Source organism: Somniosus microcephalus, chromosome 21 (assembly GCF_052327205.1).
Source record: "Somniosus microcephalus isolate GS21.2 chromosome 21, FLI_Smic_1.0, whole genome shotgun sequence".
Lineage (NCBI taxonomy): Eukaryota > Metazoa > Chordata > Chondrichthyes > Squaliformes > Somniosidae > Somniosus > Somniosus microcephalus.
The window spans coordinates 35,747,507-35,769,583 of record NC_141007.1 but is presented as its reverse complement, the minus strand read 5'-3'; the positions used below and the strand labels follow the sequence as shown (position 1 = coordinate 35,769,583).

The 22,077-nt window shown below is 43.6% G+C and overlaps 1 protein-coding gene across 1 annotated transcript in view; it reads right to left on the bottom strand.

Annotated features, from left to right (window-relative positions):
• Nucleotides 1-22,077, bottom strand: part of tbcd (tubulin folding cofactor D) — a 354,778-nt gene that overhangs the window by 92,676 nt on the left and 240,025 nt on the right. The window contains exons 27-29 of the mRNA XM_085963427.1: nucleotides 17,835-17,953; nucleotides 4,341-4,432; nucleotides 3,361-3,501 (exon numbers count right to left, since the gene is read on the bottom strand). Of these exons, the coding sequence (XP_085819553.1) occupies nucleotides 3,361-3,501; nucleotides 4,341-4,432; nucleotides 17,835-17,953 (352 nt within the window). The remainder of the gene's footprint in view (nucleotides 1-3,360; nucleotides 3,502-4,340; nucleotides 4,433-17,834; nucleotides 17,954-22,077) is intronic.

Sequence of the window (22,077 nt, the reverse complement as noted above, 5' to 3'; positions counted from 1 at the left end):
ATTTTGCATTGGAAAATCAAAACCTCAAACTACTCTGTGCATACTGATAAGAAAGTAACAGGTAGCACAAGTAGTGCTGCTATGACACCAAACCTAGGTTAGACCAACATTCAGTATTATACTGTACAGTATCTATGATCTATTGTATAGAATTAACCCAAGAAATATGTAGGAAGGTAAAATGAAAATCATGATACTTAAGCCTATTTCCATCATAATAGTGCCTGAAGGTTACTTAAACAAATCAGAAAAAGCCTGTTTTATTGCATTCCCCGAAATGCCACCATGTTATACCTATATACCTGGCATTCAAAATTACTTCTCAAAAGCAAGGTTCCCTTATACTAGCATTCACCTACAGCATTATGGGGTTAATACTGCACTCGCCTATAGTATTATTACAGGGATGAGGGACTTTAGTTATGTGGATAGACTATCTGGGATTCTTCTCCTTAGAGCAGAGAATGTTAAGGGGAGATTTAATAGAGGTGTTCTAAATTATATGGGGTTTTGAGTGTTCATAGGGAGAAAGAGATTCCAGTGGCAGAAGGGTCGATAACCAGAGGACACAGATTCAAGGCAATTGGCAAAAGAACCAGAGGGGACATGAGGAGAGTTTTTTTTAAATGCAGCGAATTGTTTTGATCTGGAATGCACTGCCTGAAAGTGTGGTGGAAGCAGATTCAATAGTCATTTTCTAAAGGGAATTGGCGATATACTTGAAGGGGAAAAATTTACAGGGCTATGGGGAAAGACCAGGGGAGTGGGACTAATTGGATAGCTCTTTCAAAGAGCCAGCACAGGCACGATGGGTCGAATGGCCTCCTTCAGTCCTGCTATTGTCTTTGGTCAACGCCACGAACTCTGTTCCCAAGCCACCAACTCCATCCTCTCCCTGGCAACTGTCTGAAGCTGAACCAGACTTTTCGCAACCTTGGTGTCGTACTTGACCCCAAGATGAGCTTCCGACCACATAGCTGCTCCATCACCAAGACTGCCTACTTCCACCTCCTTAACATCGCCTGACTCTGCCCCTGCCTCAGCTTATCTGCTCCTGCAATCCTCATCCATGCCTTTGTTACCTCTAGACATGACTATTCCAACACACTCCTGGCCGGCCTCTCACCTTCCACCCTCCATAAACTTAAGTTCGTCCAAAGCTCTGCTGCCCGTGTCCTAACTCGCACCAAGTCCCGTTCACCCATCACTCCTGTGCTCGCTGACCTACACTGGCTCCCGGTTAAGCAATGCTTCAATTTTTAAATTCTCATCAGATTGAGCCAATGGCAATGTTTTGCGACATCCTTATACATGACACCTCTAACGCTATACCTTCAGGTGTGGTACTAGATGCAAAACTTGTAATTATAAAGGTACTGTGAGACATGTTAGTGCATTACATTCAAATGTGAGTCACGATCATAGATAATGTAATACTAAGTAAGTTAAGATTCCTCTTTTAGAATCACCTCAGCTATATTCCCCAAATCTGCATTATCATGGTATGATTGTATTTTATTAAGCCACAGCAAGCAGGCATTCAAAGTAAAAAAAAATATCCCTTAGCAATCAGATATAATTAATTTGTAATTTGTCAAATGGCTTTCTGAAGTAAACAGGAATTTGCTGCTACCAAAAATTTTTTTGCATTTAGTTAGCATCTTGTAATGTCCTCAGGTCATCTTCAAGTGCGGCACAATAGAGGCCCCGTCTGCTCTCTCAGGTGAATGTAAAAGATCCCACGGCATTATTTGAAGAAAAGCAAGGGAGTTCTCCTGGTGTCTGGATATTTATCCCTCAACCACAACTAAAACATATGAACTGGTTATTTATTTCATTGCTGCTCGTGGGACCTGGCTCTGCATAAATTGGATGTTGTATTTCCCTAAAAGTACTTCATTGGCTGTAAAGCTCTTTGGGATGTCCTGAGGTCGTGAAAGGGGCTATATAAATACAAGTCTGTCTTTCTTCCACATTCACTGAATTTTAGTCATTGCGACCTTTTGGCAAACACAACAGACAATTTCTGCACTGCAAGATCCCACAAACTGTAATGGCAAGATAATCTGTTTTGGTTAAGGAATTAACGTTGGCCAGGACTCAGAATTCTCTCCACTCCGTCAAATAGTACCACAAAATCTTTTTCATCCACCTGAACAGGCAGACAGCTGGCCCTCGGTTCATATCTCATCTGAAAGACAGCACCTCCGATTATGGAGCATTGCCTCAGTACTGCACTGAACTCATCCAAAATCTTGTGCTCAGGTCCTGGATTGGCATCTTAACCCATAACCTTACAAAACAGGAGAGAGTACTACCAACTGCATCAAAATGACATCCTAATGTAACTACAACTGTAACAATAAAGAATTGTTTAGTTTTCAAGTACAGTTACAGATTTTTTAGGTGATCTATAGAATCCTATATTGATCTTTACTGATGCAGGTTAAGAGACTTATGCATGCGAATTTGAAGTTGAAGGTCTTAAATAAGAATATTTGTTACCTCACGATAATCTCCGTATGCTAACCAGATATTAATATTAAGGCACAGATCTATGAAATGCAATTTGCAATGTCAGGTTGGAAGCAGCAAAATATATTATTGTTATTATGGACAGCCTTTACTGCACAAAATATTTGAGAGCAAGAGAAATGTAAATTCCGGTTTCATTCAAGTACAATAATGCTTTGTAATTTTATGGAAAATGATGAAAAGTTTGCCAGTATGATGAACATCTAGCCATGGGGAGAGAAACACGGCCATTTCACAGGCATAAGTTTGTTCCGTCTTATTTGAATGACAGCAAAATCTTGCATTTCTACCACATTCCTCCTGTTGAACCATCTAGTTTAAATTGCTCCTCCAAGTTTATTTAATTACTCACCTATTCTAGGGATCGATGCATACTTAGGAGATGGTAATCAGCCATATGATATAAATAGCAAGGAGCACTCCCAGAATTTTTAAGTCAGCGACAAATGTATTTACACAAAAGTGAAGGTCTGCAAATACAAGGCCGAGCACACCCAGGCCTCGTGGATACATCGGACTTCCCACACTTTCAGCTGAGCCATTCAGCATAAAAAGCCAAGTGCAATGCCCCTTGCATTTTGACAAATCTGAACTTAAGTGGCTCAGTAGCTGCTTAACAAATGGCTCATTTTAGCAGACATAGAGGAGGTTTCATCACAATAGTATATTTATTATGTGTGGGAATATTTCTATTGATTTTGTAAGAAGTGGAATCAGACACCACATACCCTTTGCAGGATGATGCAACAAATAGAGCGATGCGAGTTCCTGTTTGAGAGTACAATATAAGCAGGTATGGATAATGTTACAACATTTTATACATACCATGCTCCAATGTCCCCTCGACAGTCCATAGTATAGTCATTCATACAGTCTAACATGGTATTATAGATCTGGGACACATTACTTCGACAGATGACCTGATCACATGGGCCTTCTTCGTTCACGCCCACTGTCTTACAGACTCTAGGTCAAAATATGGGGGAAAATAGATCAGAAAATAATCCTACAATTAAAAGTTCAATTCAACAAACAATGAGTTGCATTTGGTTTGGACACTAAAGAATACTATCTATTTGTAATGTTTCTATTTGTTTCTTCCTCCATTCCCTAGTCCCCTAGCCCACCCATCACCCGAGACCAGAACCAACTAGGTCCCCATGCTGCTTTGAGCTGGCCACCAGGTCAATAGCTTCAGGCTAGATAGACATAACTCTCTCTCTATTTTTTTCTCCCCATAGTAGTATAGCTAAGTGGCGATGCAAATCAACCCTCCATTCCTCTTTGTGTGCTTACATAGGAATATAATTTTTAGAAACTGACCTAAAATATTTTGTACTTGTTCTGAAAACAATAAAGCATTGCTTTTTCTGAAGTTGTAGCACAAAAACAAATTGACTGATCACTTCCAATGAATGAGCCATACCAATTACTTTGCATTACACAATGGAAGTATTAATAAAATTATTGTCTGGGATGCATAAATTAAGCAACAAAAATATTGATAATGTTGAAGAATACATTTTTCAGTTAACTTATTTCATTAAGCTGCCAATGATCTTTATAAAATTGTCTCATGCTTCCAAAATGAAAATGGGCCTTATCAAAATCATTAAATTGTTTTAATGGTTTACTTTCCCCCAAAATTAAGTAATTTGCGTGTGTGCCTCAGCAGCCAGACTGTGATTTAGTACGACTCTAATTTCTCTCCACGGATGTTGCCTGGCCTGCTGAGTTTTTCCAGCATTTTCTGTTGTTATTTGTAATTTAGTATATTGGTTTGAGTAAATCATAATCATCCATACTGAGCAATGGCCTTCAGTGCATCCCTTCTCGCTTCTGCAAAGGTGGTATATTTCACTGTCATCCAGGTGACTTCCTGTAGTCTTTCTAATACCTGCAACAAGCCAAAAGATGAGTTGTGGGAAATATCCAAATACAAGTTAGGAAACAGTCACAACTGTGCAAGGACTATTGTGTTGCAGTAAAATTAATATGATTGTTCATATAAATTTAAAAATCTATATAACACATCATCAATCACATTGAGTTTAAGCAGACTTTGCTAAGTGGCAGAAAAAGTCTTTTAAGTGCATTTACTGAATTCTAGTGAGTAAAAAAGTGAATTATTTGAAGTTTAATTTTTTAGAGTAAATTAAGCTTTTGGGGAGTTGAAACCGGAAGTAGAATCCGGGTATGAAAAGGGGCGGGCTTAGAGCTGCAGGCTGAGTGCAATCGCATTGAGTGTAAGTAGAGTTTGGTAAGTGGCAGAGTTCGGGCAAGTGGGAGGTGAGGGGGTGCTTGTTGCTCTGTTTTGCTTCCCTCCCTCAGGCTAATCCAACACTGCGGACGTGGAGCAGTGAGACAATTCAACCGGATAGGTCCCCCAGGCAGCTTCCACGAGGGAGGTTGGTGATCAACTGGTTGGTAGGTTCTCTTCCTTCTCTTCTATACCTTTAAGTTGGTAAGTCCTATTAAATAGTGGTGTAATATTATCATCTATATCAGGGCAGAGGGTCTTCATAACTAATAATAAGAAATTTAATTAATTACACAGATATGGGTGAACAGGTGATGTGTCACTGTTGCGAAATGTGGGAGCTGGTGGACCCCATTGAGGCTCACGGTGATTACATTTGCGATAAGTGTTTGCTGCTAGAGGAACTCAAGCTCCATGTTAAAGAGCTTGAGACCGAGCTTCAGACACTGCGACACATCAGGGAGGGGGAGAAGTTCCTGGACTCTATGTTTCAGGAGGTGGTCACACCTATGAAATTAATTACTGCAGATGTCGTCCGTGGTCAGGGACAGGACGGTGTGACTACGAGTGAGGAAGGTACAGGGATCCAGGATGTAGTGTTGAAGGAGCCGCAGCCCTTGCTCTTGTCAAGCAGGATTGAGGTTCTTACTCCCTGTGAGGGCAGGAGCGGGGACTGCAGGGAGGATGAGCAACCTGGCCACAGCACCGTGGTGCAGGGGGCCATTCAAGTGGAGGGAGTAAAAAGAAATGTTGTAGTGGTAGGGGATAGTATCGTTAGGGGGATAGATAGGGTTCTCTGCAGTCAAGAGCGGGAGTCCCGAAGGCTGTGTTGCCTGCCCGGTGCCAGGGTTAAGGACATCTCTTCTGGGCTGGAAAGAAACTTGGAGTGGGAGGGGGAGGATCCAGTTGTCGTGGTCCATGTTGGTACAAACGACGTAGATAGGACAAGGAAGAAGGTTCTGTTAAAGGAGTATGAGCAGCTAGGGGTCAAATTAAAAACAGAACCTCAAGGGTAATAATCTCTGGGTTATTACCTGAGCCACGAGCGAATTTGGCTAGGATAAATAAAATTAAAGAGTTAAATGCGTGGCTCAAAGACTGGTGTGGGAGAAATGGGGTTTGCTTCTTGGGACACTGGCACCAGTACTGGGACAGGAGGGAGCTGTTCCGTTGGGACGGACTCCACTTGGCCAGTGCTGAGACTAGAGTCCTGGCGAATCATATAACTAGGGCTGTAGAGAGGGCTTTAAACTAATTAGTGGGGGGGAGGTTTCTAGAGAGCAAATAACAGAAATGACAACGGAGAAGGTCATAGACTTAGGTAGCAGTGGGGAAATTAAAAAATAGAACATGTCAGGAAGGGACAGAAGGTATGGAGTAAAAGGTAAAGTAGTAAAAGGGGAAAAAACAGGAACGAAGTGTCACAAAACATATTTGAAAGTTCTTTATCTGAATGCATGTAGCATTCGTAACAAAATGAATGAGTTAACGGCACAAATAACTACATATGGGTATGATCTTGTGGCCATTACAGAAACATGGCTGCAGTTCCAGGGAGCAGCGGCAGCAGAGAGGAGGTGAGCCCGGTATAAAAACCGGCGCGAAGACCGAGGCCCGACCAGTTCCAGGGAGCAGCGGCAGCAGAGAGGAGGTGAGCCCGGTATAAAAACCGGCACGAAGACCGAGACCCGACCAGTTCCAGGGAGCAGCAGAGAGGAGGTGAGCCCGGTATAAAAACTGGCGCGAAGACCGAGGCCCGACCAGTTCCAGGGAGCAGCGGCAGCAGAGAGGAGGTGAGCCCGGTATAAAAACCGGCGCGAAGACCGAGGCCCGACCAGTTCCAGGGAGCAGCGGCAGCAGAGAGGAGGTGAGCCCGGTATAAAAACCGGCGCGAAGACCGAGGCACACCAAGTCAACAGCAGAGGAGAGAGGCAAAAAGTAATCAGAGTGTGACGTCACCAGGGAGCAGGTAAGTGATTGGTTGGTGAGTATTTCTCTCTTTTCAATACAAGCTTGACTTCTGTGGTGTTAAATTTCTAGGGTCTCTGGTGTAGTGGGGACAGTTGGTAAATAAAGCGCCCTAGAGTATACCTGTAATTGGGGTATTGAATAAATTTTTTAATTAATTAAAGGAGTAAGTCATGGCAGGAGAGCTCAGACCCGTGTTCTGCTCCTCTTGCTCCATGTGGGAAATCAGGGACGCTGCCAATGTCCCTGACGACCATGTGTGCGGGAAATGCATCCAGCTGCAGCTACTTGTAGACCGCATTGCAGCGCTCGAGCTGCGGGTGGATGAATTTTGGAGCATGCGCGATGCTGAGAGGGTCGTGGATAGCACGTTTAGCGAGTTGTTCACGCCTCAGGGTAGGGCTGCACAGGGGGTGACCATCAGGCGGAGCAACAGAGGCAGGCAGGAAGTGCAGGGAACCCCTGCGGACATCCCCCTTTCAAACAAGTATACCAAGTTGGATACTGTTGAGGGGGATGACTCACCAGGGGAAAGCAGCAGCAGCCAGCTTCCTGGCACCAGGGACGCTTCTGCTGCTCAGAAAGGGAGGAAAAAGAGTGGGAGAGCAATAGTGGTAGGGAATTCTATCGTAAGGGGAACAGATAGGCGTTTCTGTGGACGCAAACGTGACTCCAGGATGGTTTGTTGCCTCCCTGGGGCCAGGGTCTGGGATGTCACTGAGCGGCTACAGGGCATTCTTAAGGGGGAGGGGGAGCAGGCAGAGGTCGTGGTCCACATTGGGACCAACGACATAGGAAGGAAGGGGGATGAGGTCCTGCATCAAGAATTTAGGGAGCTAGGTAACAGATTAAAGAGCAGGACCTCAAAGGTTGTAATCTCTGGATTACTCCCAGTGCCACGTGCTAGTAAGTATAGGAATGGGAGGATAGAGCAGATGAATGCGTGGCTAAAGAGTTGGTGTAGGGGGGGAGGGTTTTACTTTCCTGGATCACTGGTCCTGCTTCTGGGAAAGGTGGGACTTGTACAAGTCGGACGGGTTGCACCTGAACCAGAGCGGGACAAATATCCTTGCGGGGAGGTTTGCTAGCACTGTTGGGGGGGGTTTAAACTAATTTGGCAGGGGGATGGGATACAGAGGGGAGCTGAAATAGGGGGTGATGTGCTGCCAATTATAGAGAAAAAAACAAGTCAGCTTGGTAGACAGGGCAAATATATAAGGGCAAGGCTGGATGGCATCTATTTTAATGCAAGGAGTCTTGCAAATAAGGTGGATGAACTGAAGGTGTTGATAAACACATGGGAGTATGATATTGTTGCTATCACGGAGACATGGTTGAGGGAGGGGCAAGACTGGCAGCTCAATATTCCGGGGTACAGAATCTTCAGGCGAGACAGAGGGGGAGGTATAAGAGGAGGGGGTGTCGCAATATTAATTAAGGAGTCAATTACTGCAGTAAGGAGGGATGATGTATTAGCAGGGTCCTCTAATGAGGCCATATGGGTGGAGCTTAAAAACAAAAAGGGGGCAAGCACTTTGCTGGGATTGTACTATAGGCCTCCAAACAGTCAGGGGGAGATAGAGGAACAGATATGTAGGCAAATCTCAGAGAAATGTGCAAATAATAGGGTAATAATAATGGGGGATTTCAACTTCCCCAATATTAACTGGGATAGTCAGTCAGAGTGTGAAAGGCTCAGAGGGTGTAGAATTCTTAAAGTGCATCCAGGAGAGCTTTTTGAGCCAGCATGTAGAAAGTCCTACAAGAGAGGGGGCGGTACTGGACCTAATTCTAGGGAATGTGGCCGGCCAAGTGGAAAAAGTGCTAGTAGGTGAGCACTTTGGTGATAGTGACCATAATATGGTAAGATTTAAGGTGGTCATGGAAAAGGACAGGGATGGGCCGGAAATAAAGGTTCTAAATTGGGGGAAGGCCGATTTTAATAGGATAAGGCAGGATCTGGCCAAAATGGACTGGGATCAGCTACTTGTAGGAAAATCCGCATCGGAGCAATGGGAGGCTTTCAGAAGGGAGATTGAGATCATACAATGGCAACATGTTCCCGTAAAGGTCAAGAGTGGTTCCAAAAACCACAGGGAACCTTGGATGTCAGGGGATATACGAGAATGGATTAGGAAAAAAAGGAGGGCTTTTGGTAGATACAAAAGGCTAAAGACGGAGGAAGCCCTAGAGGAGTACAAAAAGTGCAGGGGGATACTTAAAAAAGAAATTAGGAGATCAAGGAGGGGCCATGAAATAACACTGGCGAGCAAAATAAAGGAAAATCCGAAGATGTTTTATAAGTATATTAAGGGTAAGAGGATAACTAGGGAGAAAATAGGGCCCATTAGGGACAAAAGTGGCAATCTGTGTGTGGAGCCGGAAGATGTAGGAGGGGTTCTAAATGAATTTTTTGCATCTGTTTTCACTATGGAGAAGGACGATGTAGACATAGAAATAGGGCGGGGGGACTGTGATATGCTCGAACATATTAACATCGAGAGGGAGGAGGTATTGGCGGTTTTAGCTGGCCTAAAAATGGATAAATCCCTAGGCCCGGATGAAATGTATCCCAGGCTACTGTGTGAGGCAAAGGAAGAGATTGCGGGGGCTCTAACACATATATTCAGGACCTCTCTGGCCACAGGGGATGTGTCAGAGGACTGGAGAACCGCTAATGTAGTACCATTATTCAAGAAGGGTAGTAGGGAAAAACCGGGGAACTACAGGCCAGTGAGCCTAACATCAGTGGTAGGAAAATTATTGGAAAAAATTCTGAGGGACAAAATTTGTCTCCACTTGGAGAGGCAAGGATTAATCAGGGCTAGTCAACATGGCTTTGTCAAGGGAAGATCATGTCTGACTAATTTGATTGAATTTTTTGAGGGGGTGACTAGGTGTGTGGATGAGGGTAACGCAGTGGATGTGGTATACATGGATTTCAGTAAGGCCTTCGATAAAGTCCCGCACAGGAGACTGGTCAAGAAGGTAAGAGCCCATGGAATCCAGGGTGCCTTGGCACATTGGATACAAAACTGGCTTAGTGGCAGAAGGTGATGGTCGAAGGTTGTTTTTGTGACTGGAAGCCTGTGGCCAGTGGGGTACCACAGGGATCGGTGCTGGGTCCCTTGCTGTTTGTGGTCTACATTAATGACTTGGATATGAATGTAAAAGGTATGATCAGTAAGTTCGCGGATGATACAAAAATTGGTAGGGTGGTAAATAGCGAGGAGGGTAGCCTCAGTCTGCAGGACGATATAGATGGGTTGGTCAGATGGGCGGAACAGTGGCAAATGGAATTTAACCCGGAAAAGTGCGAGGTGATGCACTTTGGGGGGACTAACAAGGCAAGGGAATACACAATGAATAGAAAGACCCTAGGCAAGACGGAGGGTCAGAGGGATCTGGGTGTGCAAGTACACAGATCCCTGAAGGCGGCGGAACAGGTGGATAAGGTGGTAAAAAAGGCATATGGGATACTTGCCTTCATTAGCCGAGGCATTGAATATAAGAGCAAGGAGGTTATGATGGAGCTGTATAAAACACTGGTTAGGCCACAGCTGGAATACTGTGTGCAGTTCTGGTCGCCACACTACAGGAAGGATGTGATCGCGCTAGAGAGGGTGCAGAGGAGGTTCACCAGGATGTTACCAGGGCTGGAGCGCTTCAGCTATGAAGAGAGACTGGGCAGATTGGGTTTGTTTTCCTTGGAGCAGAGGAGGCTGAGGGGGGACATGATTGAGGTGTACAAAATTATGAGGGGCATAGATAGGATGGATGCTGAGGAGCTTTTTCCCTTAGTAGAGGGGTCAATAACTAGGGGGCATAGATTCAAGGTAAAGGGCGGGAGGTTTAGAGGGGATTTGAGAAAGAACTTTTTCACCCAGAGGGTGGTTGGAGTCTGGAACTCACTGCCTGAAAGGGTTGTGGAGGCAGAAACCCTCACAACATTTAAGAAGCATTTGGATGAGCACTTGAAATGCCATAGCATACAAGGCTACGGGCCAAATGCTGGAATATGGGATTAGATTAGACAGGGCTTGATGGCCGGCGCGGACACGATGGGCCAAAGGGCCTCTATCCGTGCTGTATTACTCTATGACTCTATGACAGTGATCATGACTGGGAATTAAACATACCAGGTTAACAATCAGGAAGGACAGGCAGGAAGGGAGGGGAGGTGGGGTGGCTATGTTAATAAAGGAAGGAATCACTATAATAGAGAGAAATGATATTGGGTCAAAGGAGCAGGATAGTGAAACAGTTTGGGTGGAGATAAGGAATAATAAGGGGAAAAAACACTAGTGGGCGTAGTCTATAGGCCTCCGAACAGTTGCAACTCTGTTGGACGGAGTATTAATCAGGAAATAGTTGAGGCTTGTAATAAGGGAACAGCTATAATTATGGGGGGTTTTAACTATCATATTAACTGGACAAATCAAATTGGGCAGAGCAGCCTTGAGGATGAGTTCATTGAGTGTATTAGGGATGGGTTTCTTGAGCAGTATGTAACTGAACCGACCAGGGGGCAAGCAACCTTAGATTTGGTCCTGTGTAATGAGACAGGATTAATTAAAAATGTCCTAGTAAAGGATCCCCTTGGAATGAGTGACCATAACATGGTTGAATTCTATATTCAAGTAGAGGATGAGAAGGTTGGATCTCAAACAAGCGTGCTGAGCTTGAATAAAGGAGACTATGAAGGTATGAGAGCGGAATTGATTAGTGTGGACTGGGAAAATAGATTAAAGGGTAAGACGGTACATGATCAGTGGTGTACATTTAAGGAGTTATTTTACAACTTCCAAAAAATATATATTCCACTGAGGGAAAAAGGGTGTAAAAGAAAAGACAGCCATCCGTGGCTAAGTAAAGTAATTAAGGATAGTATCTGACTAAAAACAAGGGCATATAAGGTAGCCAAATCTAGTGGGAGGATAGAAGATTGGGAAGTCTTTAAAAGACAGCAAAAAATAACTAAAAGATTGATTAAGAAAGGGAAGATAGATTATGAAAGTAAATTAGCAAAAAATATAAAAACGGATAGCAAAAGTTTCTATAGTTATATAAAAAGAAAAAGGGTGGCTAAAGTAAATGTTGGTCCCTTAGAAGATGAGACTGGGAAATTAATGGTGGGAAACATGGAGATGGCAAAAACGCTGAACAAATATTTTGTATCAGTCTTTACAGTAGAGGACACTAAGAATATCCCAACACTGGACAAACAGGGGGCTCTAGGGGGAGAGGAGCGGAGCTAAATACGATGAAAATCACTAAGGAAGTGGTACTTGGTAAAATAATGGGACTTAAGCCGGATAAATCCCCTGGACCTGATGGCTTACATCCTAGGGTCTTGAGGGAAGTGGCGGTAGGGATTGTGGATGCAATGGTAATAATTTTCCAAAACTTCCTGGACTCAGCAAAGGTCCCAGCAGATTGGAAAACTGCTAATGTAACACCCTTATTTAAAAAGGGTAGTAGGCAGAAGGCTGGAAACTATAGACCTGTTAGCCTAACATCTGTGGTTGGTAAAATGTTAGGGTCCATTATTAAGGAGACAGTAACGGGACATTTGGATAAACATAATTTAATAGGACAAACTCAGCATGGTTTCATGAAGGGGAAGTCATGTTTGACAAATTTGCTCGAGTTCTTTGAGGAAGTAACATACAGGGTGGATAAAGGAGAACCAGTGGACATAGTGTATTTAGACTTCCAAAAGGCATTTGACAAGGTGCCACACAAAAGATTATTGCTCAAGATAAAAAAATCACAGGATTGGGGGTAATATTCTGGCGTGGGTAGAGAATTGGCTCTCTAACAGAAAGCAGAGAGTTGGGATAAATGGTTCATTCTCAGACTGGCAATCAGTAACTAGTGGTGTTCCGCAGGGGTCAGTGCTGGGTCCCCAACTCTTAACAATCTATATTAACGATTTGGAGGAGGGGACCGAGTGTAACATATCAAAGTTTGCAGATGATACAAAGATGGGAGGGAAAGTAGTGAGTGAGGAGGACATAAAAAACCTGCAAAGTGACATAGACAGGCTAAGTAAGTGGGCAGAGATTTGACAGATGGAATACAATACTGGAAAGTGTGAGGTTATGCACTTTGGCAGGAAAAATCATAGAGCAAGTTATTATCTTAATGGCAAGAAACTGGAAAGTACTGTAGTACAAAGGGATCTGGGGGTCCTGGTGCACGAAACTCAAAAAGTTAGTATGCAGGTGCAGCAAGTGATCAAGAAGGCCAATGGAATGTTGGCTTTTATTGCTAGGGGGATAGAATATAAAAACAGGGAGGTAGTGCTGCAGTTATACAAGGTATTGGTGAGACCGCACCTGGAATACTGCATACAGTTTTGGTGTCCATACTTAAGAAAAGACATACTTGCTCTCGAGTCAGTACAAAGAAGGTTCACTCGGTTAATCCCGGGGATGAGGGGGTGGTCATATGAGGAGAGGTTGAGTAGATTGGGACTCTACTCATTGGAGTTCAGAAGAATGAGAGGCGATCTTATTGAAACATATAAGATTGTGAAGGGGCTTGATCGGGTGGATGCGGTGAGGATGTTCCCAATGATGGGTGAAACTAGAACTAGGGGGCATAATCTTAAAATAAGGGGCTGCTCTTTCAAAACTGAGATGAGGAGAAACTTCTTCACTCAGAGGGTGGTAGGTTTGTGGAATTTGCTGCCCCAGAAAGCTGTGGAAGCTACATCATTAAATAAATTTAAAACAGAAATAGATAGTTTCCTAGAAGTAAAGGGAATTAAGGGTTACGGGGAGCGGGCAGGAAATTGGACATTAGTCTAGGTTCGGAATGGTCATGGCCCTGTGGGTAGTGGAGCGGGCCCAGGGGCCGTGTAGCCTGGTTCTGCTCCTACTTCTTGTGTTCTAATTCTGTATTAGATTTCAGGAGATGGTTTTATTCCTGTTCCTGGCTGGGGTGGAGATCGCCTTTACAGAAGGTAAGTACTGTAGAAAATATAGGGACAGAGTGATCTCCTGGAAGAGTTTCGATTGCCTAGATGGGTCGGAGAGGAATTTCCCAGACTTTTTCTCCCAAATTAGTCATTGGGTTTTTTATCTGGTTTTTCGCCTCTCCCGGGAGATCACATGGGTTCGGGTGGGATGGAGAGTGATAGAAGATTTGAGGTTAGGATCAGATCAGCCATGATCTTATTGAATGGTGGAGCAGGCTCGAGGGGCCGATTGGCCTACTCCTGCTCCTATTTCTTATGTTCTTATGTTCAAAGAGATATACTAAACAGACAATTTTATTTTAAAACATAGAATGCTTCACTACTAGTAATGAGGACAATTAAACAACTAAAGCAGACGTCTGATAATGAGCACTGGGACTTTGAACTAGTTAAGTTAATTCCACAATTCACCATTAGAGTCCACTACATGTGTGCGACTATGGTATCAGTGAAATTAGCAATAATATTCATTTTAGTGTGAATAGTACTACTGTGATGTTATAACACTGATTTCTAAATTTAAGAATGCTTGCTTTCCAGTTTTGTTGAAAGCACAGACAGAAAAATAATAAGATTTAGCATTCCGTACACTCAAAAAAAAAAAAACCTGATATTCATAGGGTTGATGAATTTGATTAGCCAAATTATACATTATGTGATGAGTGATGAACATTTTTACTTAGTAAGTTACCTGTGGCATTGTCTAGTCAGTTGAGCAAGTTAAAAAAAAATATATAGGATGGTGACAGAGCTGGGAGGAAAACTTCAAAAGCTTCCTTTAGAGGGTTGGCTAACAACGAGCAAAACTTGTTTTTAGGCAGACGACTTCTAAGGACAGACAGCCGTAGAACGCAAACCCACAACTAATATGCCTTCAGGTCTTCCAATACCCATGGTCCATTCATTCATTTTGCTTGGGTGCGTTTTCTGATGTTGACAATTTGAAAGTAAAATATGTTCAATTTTTTCCTGTAGCTGGTTTAGCAGAGTAATGCCTGCATTGAGTTTGGTAAGAGCTGAGCGGAGAGAGTAATGCCCCGATAGTGGACTATAGTAGTGGAGGAGACTGGGATGGTCGACTGTGTTGAATGCAGCAGGGAGATCAAGGAGGATGAGGAGAGATAGGGGACCAATATTACAGTCAAAATAAATGTTTGTGATTTTGACCATGTTGTCTCAGTACTGTGGGCAGGGTGGAATAAGGAGTAGAACGAGAAACACGGTTGCAAGGCTACATTAGGTTCCAGGACTTTGGAGAGCAAGGGAAGGTTTGAGATAGGGTGGTAGAGAAAGTGGAGGGCTTGAGAGATAGGCTCAATGTGGAGGGATTTAAAGATAGGCTGAATAGGGCAAATATAATATAATTTTTTTAATTAAATTATGTTTATAGAGTTCAACTTATAACCCCAAAATTATCAAGTTTCTGGCAAAGCTGGAATGTTCCCCTCATCAATTGGGCCGGGTGAACTGCTTTCCAGCTCTGGCAAGCAGAAGATCAAAATAGCTCCTCAGCTTCCAAGTAATTCAGCCTATTTTTAACCCCCGCCCCCCTCATGCTGAATCAGAGATTGCAGAAAACATGGCATCCAGTGAGACTCCAGGGTCAGCTTGCGCTCCCACATCCATGCTTTTGCATGTCCACAACATTGCCTGCCTGCCTGCCTCTATCCCTCTCTCTCCTCTGCTGGTAAAACCCTACTCCTCCAGGGATATCCAACATTCTGAAGCAGGAGATTGGACATACTTGGCATATAACACAGCAATACAAGCCCACATGCATAAAAAAGCAAGATCCTCCATATGCAATAAAGCAAGGCTCCTTGTACACAAAAGCAAGACCCATCCCCATAAACAAAGGAAATGAGACCCACTACATACAAAAAGTGAGACCATTTGCAGCTCCTCATCCTCCTTTACGTCACTTATCTTCCCCCCTCTCCTGTGCCTAGTTGTTTAATAGAGAAAAATTGAGACTCTCTATCTTCCCACTCTCTTGTCCTGGCACTCCTTCTCCTTTTCTGGTTCAGTCTCTCTTTCCTATGGTCCTCTTTCCCTCTTCCTTTCTTTGCTGCTCTCGCTTCTGCTCTGTCTTTCTCTCCTCCCTCTCCCTTTTCAAGTCACAACTTTAGGGCAAAGAATCATCTTCAAGACATAACCCTTGCTTCAAAAGATGTTTCTTCTGTGAACAACGGGCAACAGGGGAGATCTAGCATGGGCATCAGGACAGAATGCTCAGCTCTTTAAAATTGCTGAGTCTGAAAGACTGGTTAAGTCTGTTTCCTGACTTGTAAAAATGAGGGAACGGCCTTTTGCTGTTCTCCAAGCCCAGGAACTATAAACAACAAAGCTGCTAAAGGGCAAAGGAAGGAAGGAACTGGCAGCAGCTTCACAGGCAGATCAAAGATGCTCGCAAGCCACATTTGGCTGCAGCCATTTCTTGGACATCACTCGATGCCTCTATTACCGTAACTTCTCCAGTGCCGTTCTAACTGGTATCAAACTGCTTTAATTTAGCCAAGTGCTGCAGCCTTCACCCACTCCAGGTCCATTACTTCCATCACCCTCATCCTCTTGAAGCACCACTGGCTCTCCATGCCCGCTATGTCATTTTCCAAATTCCAGTCATTGTTTTTAAATCTTTCCACAGCCTCACCCCACCCTACCTGTCCCTGCCTTACATCCCTACGCACATCCAACAGCAGACGTCTCCTCACCCCTTGCTCCTTCCGCTCCACCATCCGCTGCTGCTCGTTCAGCCATTGCATTCTGCTCTTTAAAGTTCTCTCCTCCTCGTCACTTCCCTCTGTGCTTTTTAAAAGAAAACCCAAAACCCTGCTCTTTAACCATGCCTTCGATTTCTAGCTCAGCTTCTTCATTCCCCTACTCTTTCGCCATGCTCGACGTGCGTGTCCCCTTTCTCCTTGAGGTAAAGTACTCGGAGACATCCTCCTGCATGTCAGGAGCACTATACAGATGCAAGTTTTTAGCGCTGTTCATAGTTCCTTTCTTTGTTTTTTTTTGCACTCCATTATCTTACCTGATAAGCTCTTTTCCACATCATACGTTAGCTACCTCTGTACAAAAGGTGTATACATTTAAAAAAACATTTGTTCAAGTTCAAATACAGCAGAATGCAGCACAGTCACCACACCATCACATATCTGCCCTGACAAATTACAGGAAACTCTTTCGTATCCGGCACCGATGGGACCGGGATGGTGCTGCTTGATTAAAAATTCCAGATAACGGAGAGGTATATCTACCAAGGCTATTTTTAACAAACAAAAATTAAAAAATCAAGAAATGTGCAGTATACAGTAATTGGGTACTCACCTACAGAATGTTGTGTTAAATGGATGGTGGAAGATGCTTGATTAAGTTTGTGGCAGTTTGGAGAACTACCCCCACTGACTAACTCGGCCACCGCAGGAGACTCGGACTCAGCAACATTGCCGGTTATTGAGGTGTTTGGATCGGAAGAGACTTCCAACAGCGCCAAGAAGCTGAGTAGCGGCAGTTTGGAGAACTACCCCCACTGACTAACTTGGCCACCGCGGGAGACTCTGACTCAGACTCGGCAACATTGCTGGTTATTGAGGTGTTGTTTTCAGAGTGAGAATTTTTGCCGGTTAATAGAAAATTCCGGATATTTAGGTGCTGTTTAAACAAGAGTTTCCTGTATCCACTTCAGTTCTAACTCTAGTCTATGTAGGAATCCAAACATAAAAGGCTTTAATCAGATGGAGTGATGTTACTATGTATCTGGCCATACCTTGATCCAGATGGAGTTCATTTTTAAGTTAACATTAAGGGTGTGTTATTTTAATGCTACTCGTTAGGAAACTTTTAAAGCATTTAAAAAAAATACTGGCCACCTTGTATTTTTACTAAGAGTGATTTTACTATTCTAGCAAATGAACGCTTAAAGAGTGTTACCAGTCACAGAATGGGAACACTTGAAAGCCTGACAGTGACAAGCTATGCTCAATACCGAAATGTAATATTTGGCGAACCAGCACACACAATTTATATTTTATAAAAAGTTTTATTAATGAGTTGTTAATGTGCAAAAATCTTTAAACTCACCTGGTGGAGCTTGCCACTGAGCATAAATTTAGGAAGTGCACCCAATGCCAGAGAAAATCCACAACGAGTCATTTCTTCAGAACACTGAAGCTCTGAAATGTATTTGTCCACTAGTTTATCTAAAGAAAATGTAAAATTAGGAAAAAAACAACAAAATTAGAGACTAGGCACCTTATTTAAACAGTCCCTAGCGACTTTAATGATAACACGTTATTTGCCGGTCAAAGGCAATATCCTGCCCTACCTCAACTTTTATTATGAGAGGCAGGGCAGAATATGAATGATGTCAGGAATGGGACTATTTCCATTGGAGCAGCGAAGGCTAAGAGGAAATTTAATAGAGGTTTTTAAAATTATGAAGGGTTTTTAATAGGTTGAATAGGGAAAGACTATTTGCTCCGCTTGGGGGGTGACAGTGTCTTTGGAGTTATCAACTTAAAATTGGCACAAAGAGAGTAGAAAGAAAGAGGTTAAGAGAAATTTCTTTACGCAGAAAGTTTGAGCATGATATGCTTTGCAAAAAAAAGTAGCTGAAAGTCAAGAGCATTGCATCTTTTAAAGGAAAAGTGGATAAATATTTGAATCAGAGGAAGATGCAGGACTATTGGAGAGAGGAGGGCACTGAGCTTAGTTTTGCATTGCTCTAACAAAGAGCTGACACAGGCACAATGGGCAAATGACCTTCTGCTGCAAACTTGTGATTCAGGAGGTGTAAGTTGGCCAGAGAAAAGAGCATCCTAGTTTCAGAGAAATGTGCATCTTTTGTGTTTGCTTTGTCTGATATCCAGTCATCTATACAAAGCACCATTAATATAAAAAGGTAAGGAGGATATGCTTACCTGGAGTTGCAGAAAAATGGGCATGTATCTGGGAAGTGACAACATGTTCAATAACTTGAGGAAGGGGAGTTTATGGATGGGGCGGAAGTAAGTAAAGATAGAGGATTGAGGGTGGGTTTTTGAGGAGAGTTGTGATGGCAGCTTGGAACATGAGAGGGACCCATTTGTAGGAGCTGTTTGGGGGAATGATTTCATTAGTTAAAACTGGGCAAAAAACAATTTCCCAGAACTTAATTATCACTGTAATATACTTGGTTTGTTGTTAATAAGGTAAGTTGGCTCAACAGCATCTGTTACTAATGATCTCAATAGTTTGGAAGCATATTACTTCGTGACCTTGCATCTAAATATCCTAAAAACACAGTTTCTAGCAAATTTGAGACTCACCATCAAAAATTACAAAGCCACATCATTGCTTCTACATTCACCAGGCATGACCTTTGTATGTGTCTCCACAGCATGGCAGGTTGCCAAATTCTTGTTCAAAGTCAATACTGATGTACTTAACACATTTTTAAAAAGTTGTTGCTTACAAGTATATTAGACGAAGAAATGCATTGTGTCCCACGCAACCAAGAAAGATGCGCGAATGGAAACAATATTTATGCTGTCCTTGCTCAATTGGATTTGTAGATTGTTTAACTGTATTTGTTGATGAGGTCCTGCAGGCAGATTTTAGGGATCTAGGAAAGAGATTAAAAAGCAAGACCTCAAAGGTAGTAATCCCGGTGCCACAAGCTAGTGAGTATAGAAATAGGAGGATAGAGCAGATGAAGAGACAGTGCAGGAGGGAGGGCTTTAGATTCCTGGGACATTGAGACCAGTTCTGGGGGAGGTGGGACCTGTACAGACTGGACGGGTTACAACTCATCAGAGCTGGGATCAATATCCTCGCGGGGGTGTTTGCTTGTACTGTTGGGAGGGTTTAAACTAATTTGGCAGGCGGGTGGGCACCAGGATGTAGCATTAGAAAGGAGAAAAAGTGTACAAAGGATTGGGAAAGACAGATAGCACTAGAGTAAGAAATAGTACAGTATTAGGTGGGGTCAGACTAAGAGAGAAGCGTGGTAAATAAGGCTGGTGAGCTACAGGCGCAAATAGCCACATGAGAATATGATGTTGTGGCGATAACAGAGACCTGGCTCAAAAAAGGGCATATTGGGTACTAAATATTTGTAGATATAAGGGGGGGGGAAAAATTGAGTCGCGCCCCCTTTGGGGCACTAACTTCACCGGGGTGCTACTTTTAGCGCCCCAGAAAAATTAACCAAAATGGCCGTCCAGCACCTCGCCTTTAAATAGCGCCACCCCGGCCGCAGGTAGGCTCCCCTGACCCCGTCGGACATAGCGGCTGGCGGTAAGTCAGGGGGCGCTAAGATCACAGCCGGGACGCGAGTGGTGCTCTGCGCATGGCGATGACGTCATCGCCAGCGGTGCAGCGCCGCGGGACGCAAATGGTTACCGCCACCGCTAACCTCCCGCTGAATTTCGCGGGAGGCGTTGGCGGCGACGTGCCCAGGCGCTAGTTGCTTTGTGCCCCGATAGCGCCCTCTTAGGGCGCTAACAGGAGGCACAACGCAACCACATTTTCCCCCCCAAGGTGTTCAGGACAGATAGGGAAGGAAAGAAAATCGGTGGGGTGGCAGTACTGCTTAAGGAGAATGTTACAGTGCTGGAGAGAGAGGATGTCCTGGAGGGGTCAAAGACAGAATCTATTTGGTTACAGTTAAGAAACAATAGAGGTGCCATTACACTACTAGGTGTATTCTATAGGCCACCAACTAGTGGGGAGGATATAGAGGTGCAAATTTGCAGCGAAATTAGAGAGGTGCAAGAACTATAGAGTAGTGATAATGGGAGACTTCAACTATCCTAATATAGACTGGGATAGTAATAGTGTAAAGGGCAGAGAGGGGGAAGAATTTATGAAGTGTGTTCGGGAGAACTTTCTTGATCACCACTCGCGCCCCGGCTGTAATCTTTGGTAGCGTCCCCTGACTTTCCGGCCCAATGAAGAAGGAAGCATTGCTGGATCTGGTTCTCTGGAATGTGGCGGGTTAAGTGAAGCAAGTGTCATTAGGGGAACATTTAAGTAACAGCGATCATAGTATCATAAGGTTTAGATTAGCTATGGAAAAAGACAGGGAGCAATCTAGAGTAAAAGTACTTAATTGGTGGAAGGCCAATTTCAGTGGGTTGAGAATGGATCTGGCCCAGGTAAATTGGAATCAAAGATTGGCTGGCAAAACTGTAATCGAACAATGGGCTACCTTTAAAGAGGAGCTGGTTCGGGTACAGTCGAGGTACATTCCCACGAGGGGGAAAGGTGGGGCAACCAAAGTCAGAGCTCCCTGGATGACGAAAGAGATAGAGAGCAAGATGAAGCAGAAAAAGGACGTGTATGACAGATGTCAGGTTGAAAATACATGTGAGAACCAGGTTGAATATAGAAAGTTCAGAGGGGAAGTGACAAAGAGGGGCAAATAGAGAGTCTGAGAATAGATTGGCAGCTAACATAAAAGGGAATCCAAAAGTCTTCTATACACATATAAATAGTAAAAGGGTAGTAAGAGGTGGGGTGGGGCCAATTAGGGATCAAAAAGGAGACCCACGCATGGAGGCAGAGGACATGGCTGAGGTACGAAATGAGTACTTTGCATCTATCTTTACCAAGGAAGAAGATGCTGCCAAAGTCAGTGAAAGAGAAGATAGTTGAGATACTGGATGGAATAAAAATTGATAAAGAGGAGGTACTAGAAAGGTTGGCTGTACTTAAAGTAGATAAGTCACCAGAACTGGATGGAATGCATCCTAGGATGCTGAGGGAAGTTAAGGTGGAAATTGCAGAGGTACTGGCCATAATCTTCTAATCCTCCTTAGATATGGGGGTGATGCCAGAGGACTGGAGAATTGCAAATGTTACACCCTTGTTCAAAAAAGGATGCAAGGATAAACCCAGCAACTACAGGCCAGTCAGTTTACCCTCGGTAGTGGGGAAGCTTATAGATATGATAATCTGGGACAAAATTAACAGTCACTTGGACAAGTGTGGATTAATTCAAGAGAGCCAGCACGGATTTGTTAAAGGCAAATCGTGTTTAACTAACTTGATTGAGTTTTTTGATGAGGTAACAGAGAGGGTTGATGAGGACAATGCGGTTGATGTGATGTACACGGACTTCCAAAAAGCATTTGATAAAGTGCCGCATAATAGGCTTGCCAGCAAAAGCCCATGGAATAAAAGGGACAACAGCATATGGATACTAAATTGGTTAAGTTACAGGAAACAGAGAGTAGTGGTGAACGGTTGTTTTTCCAGACTGGAGAAAGGTATACAGTGGTGTTCCCCAGGGGTCGGTACTAGGACCACTGCTTTTCTTGATATATATTAATAACTTGGACTT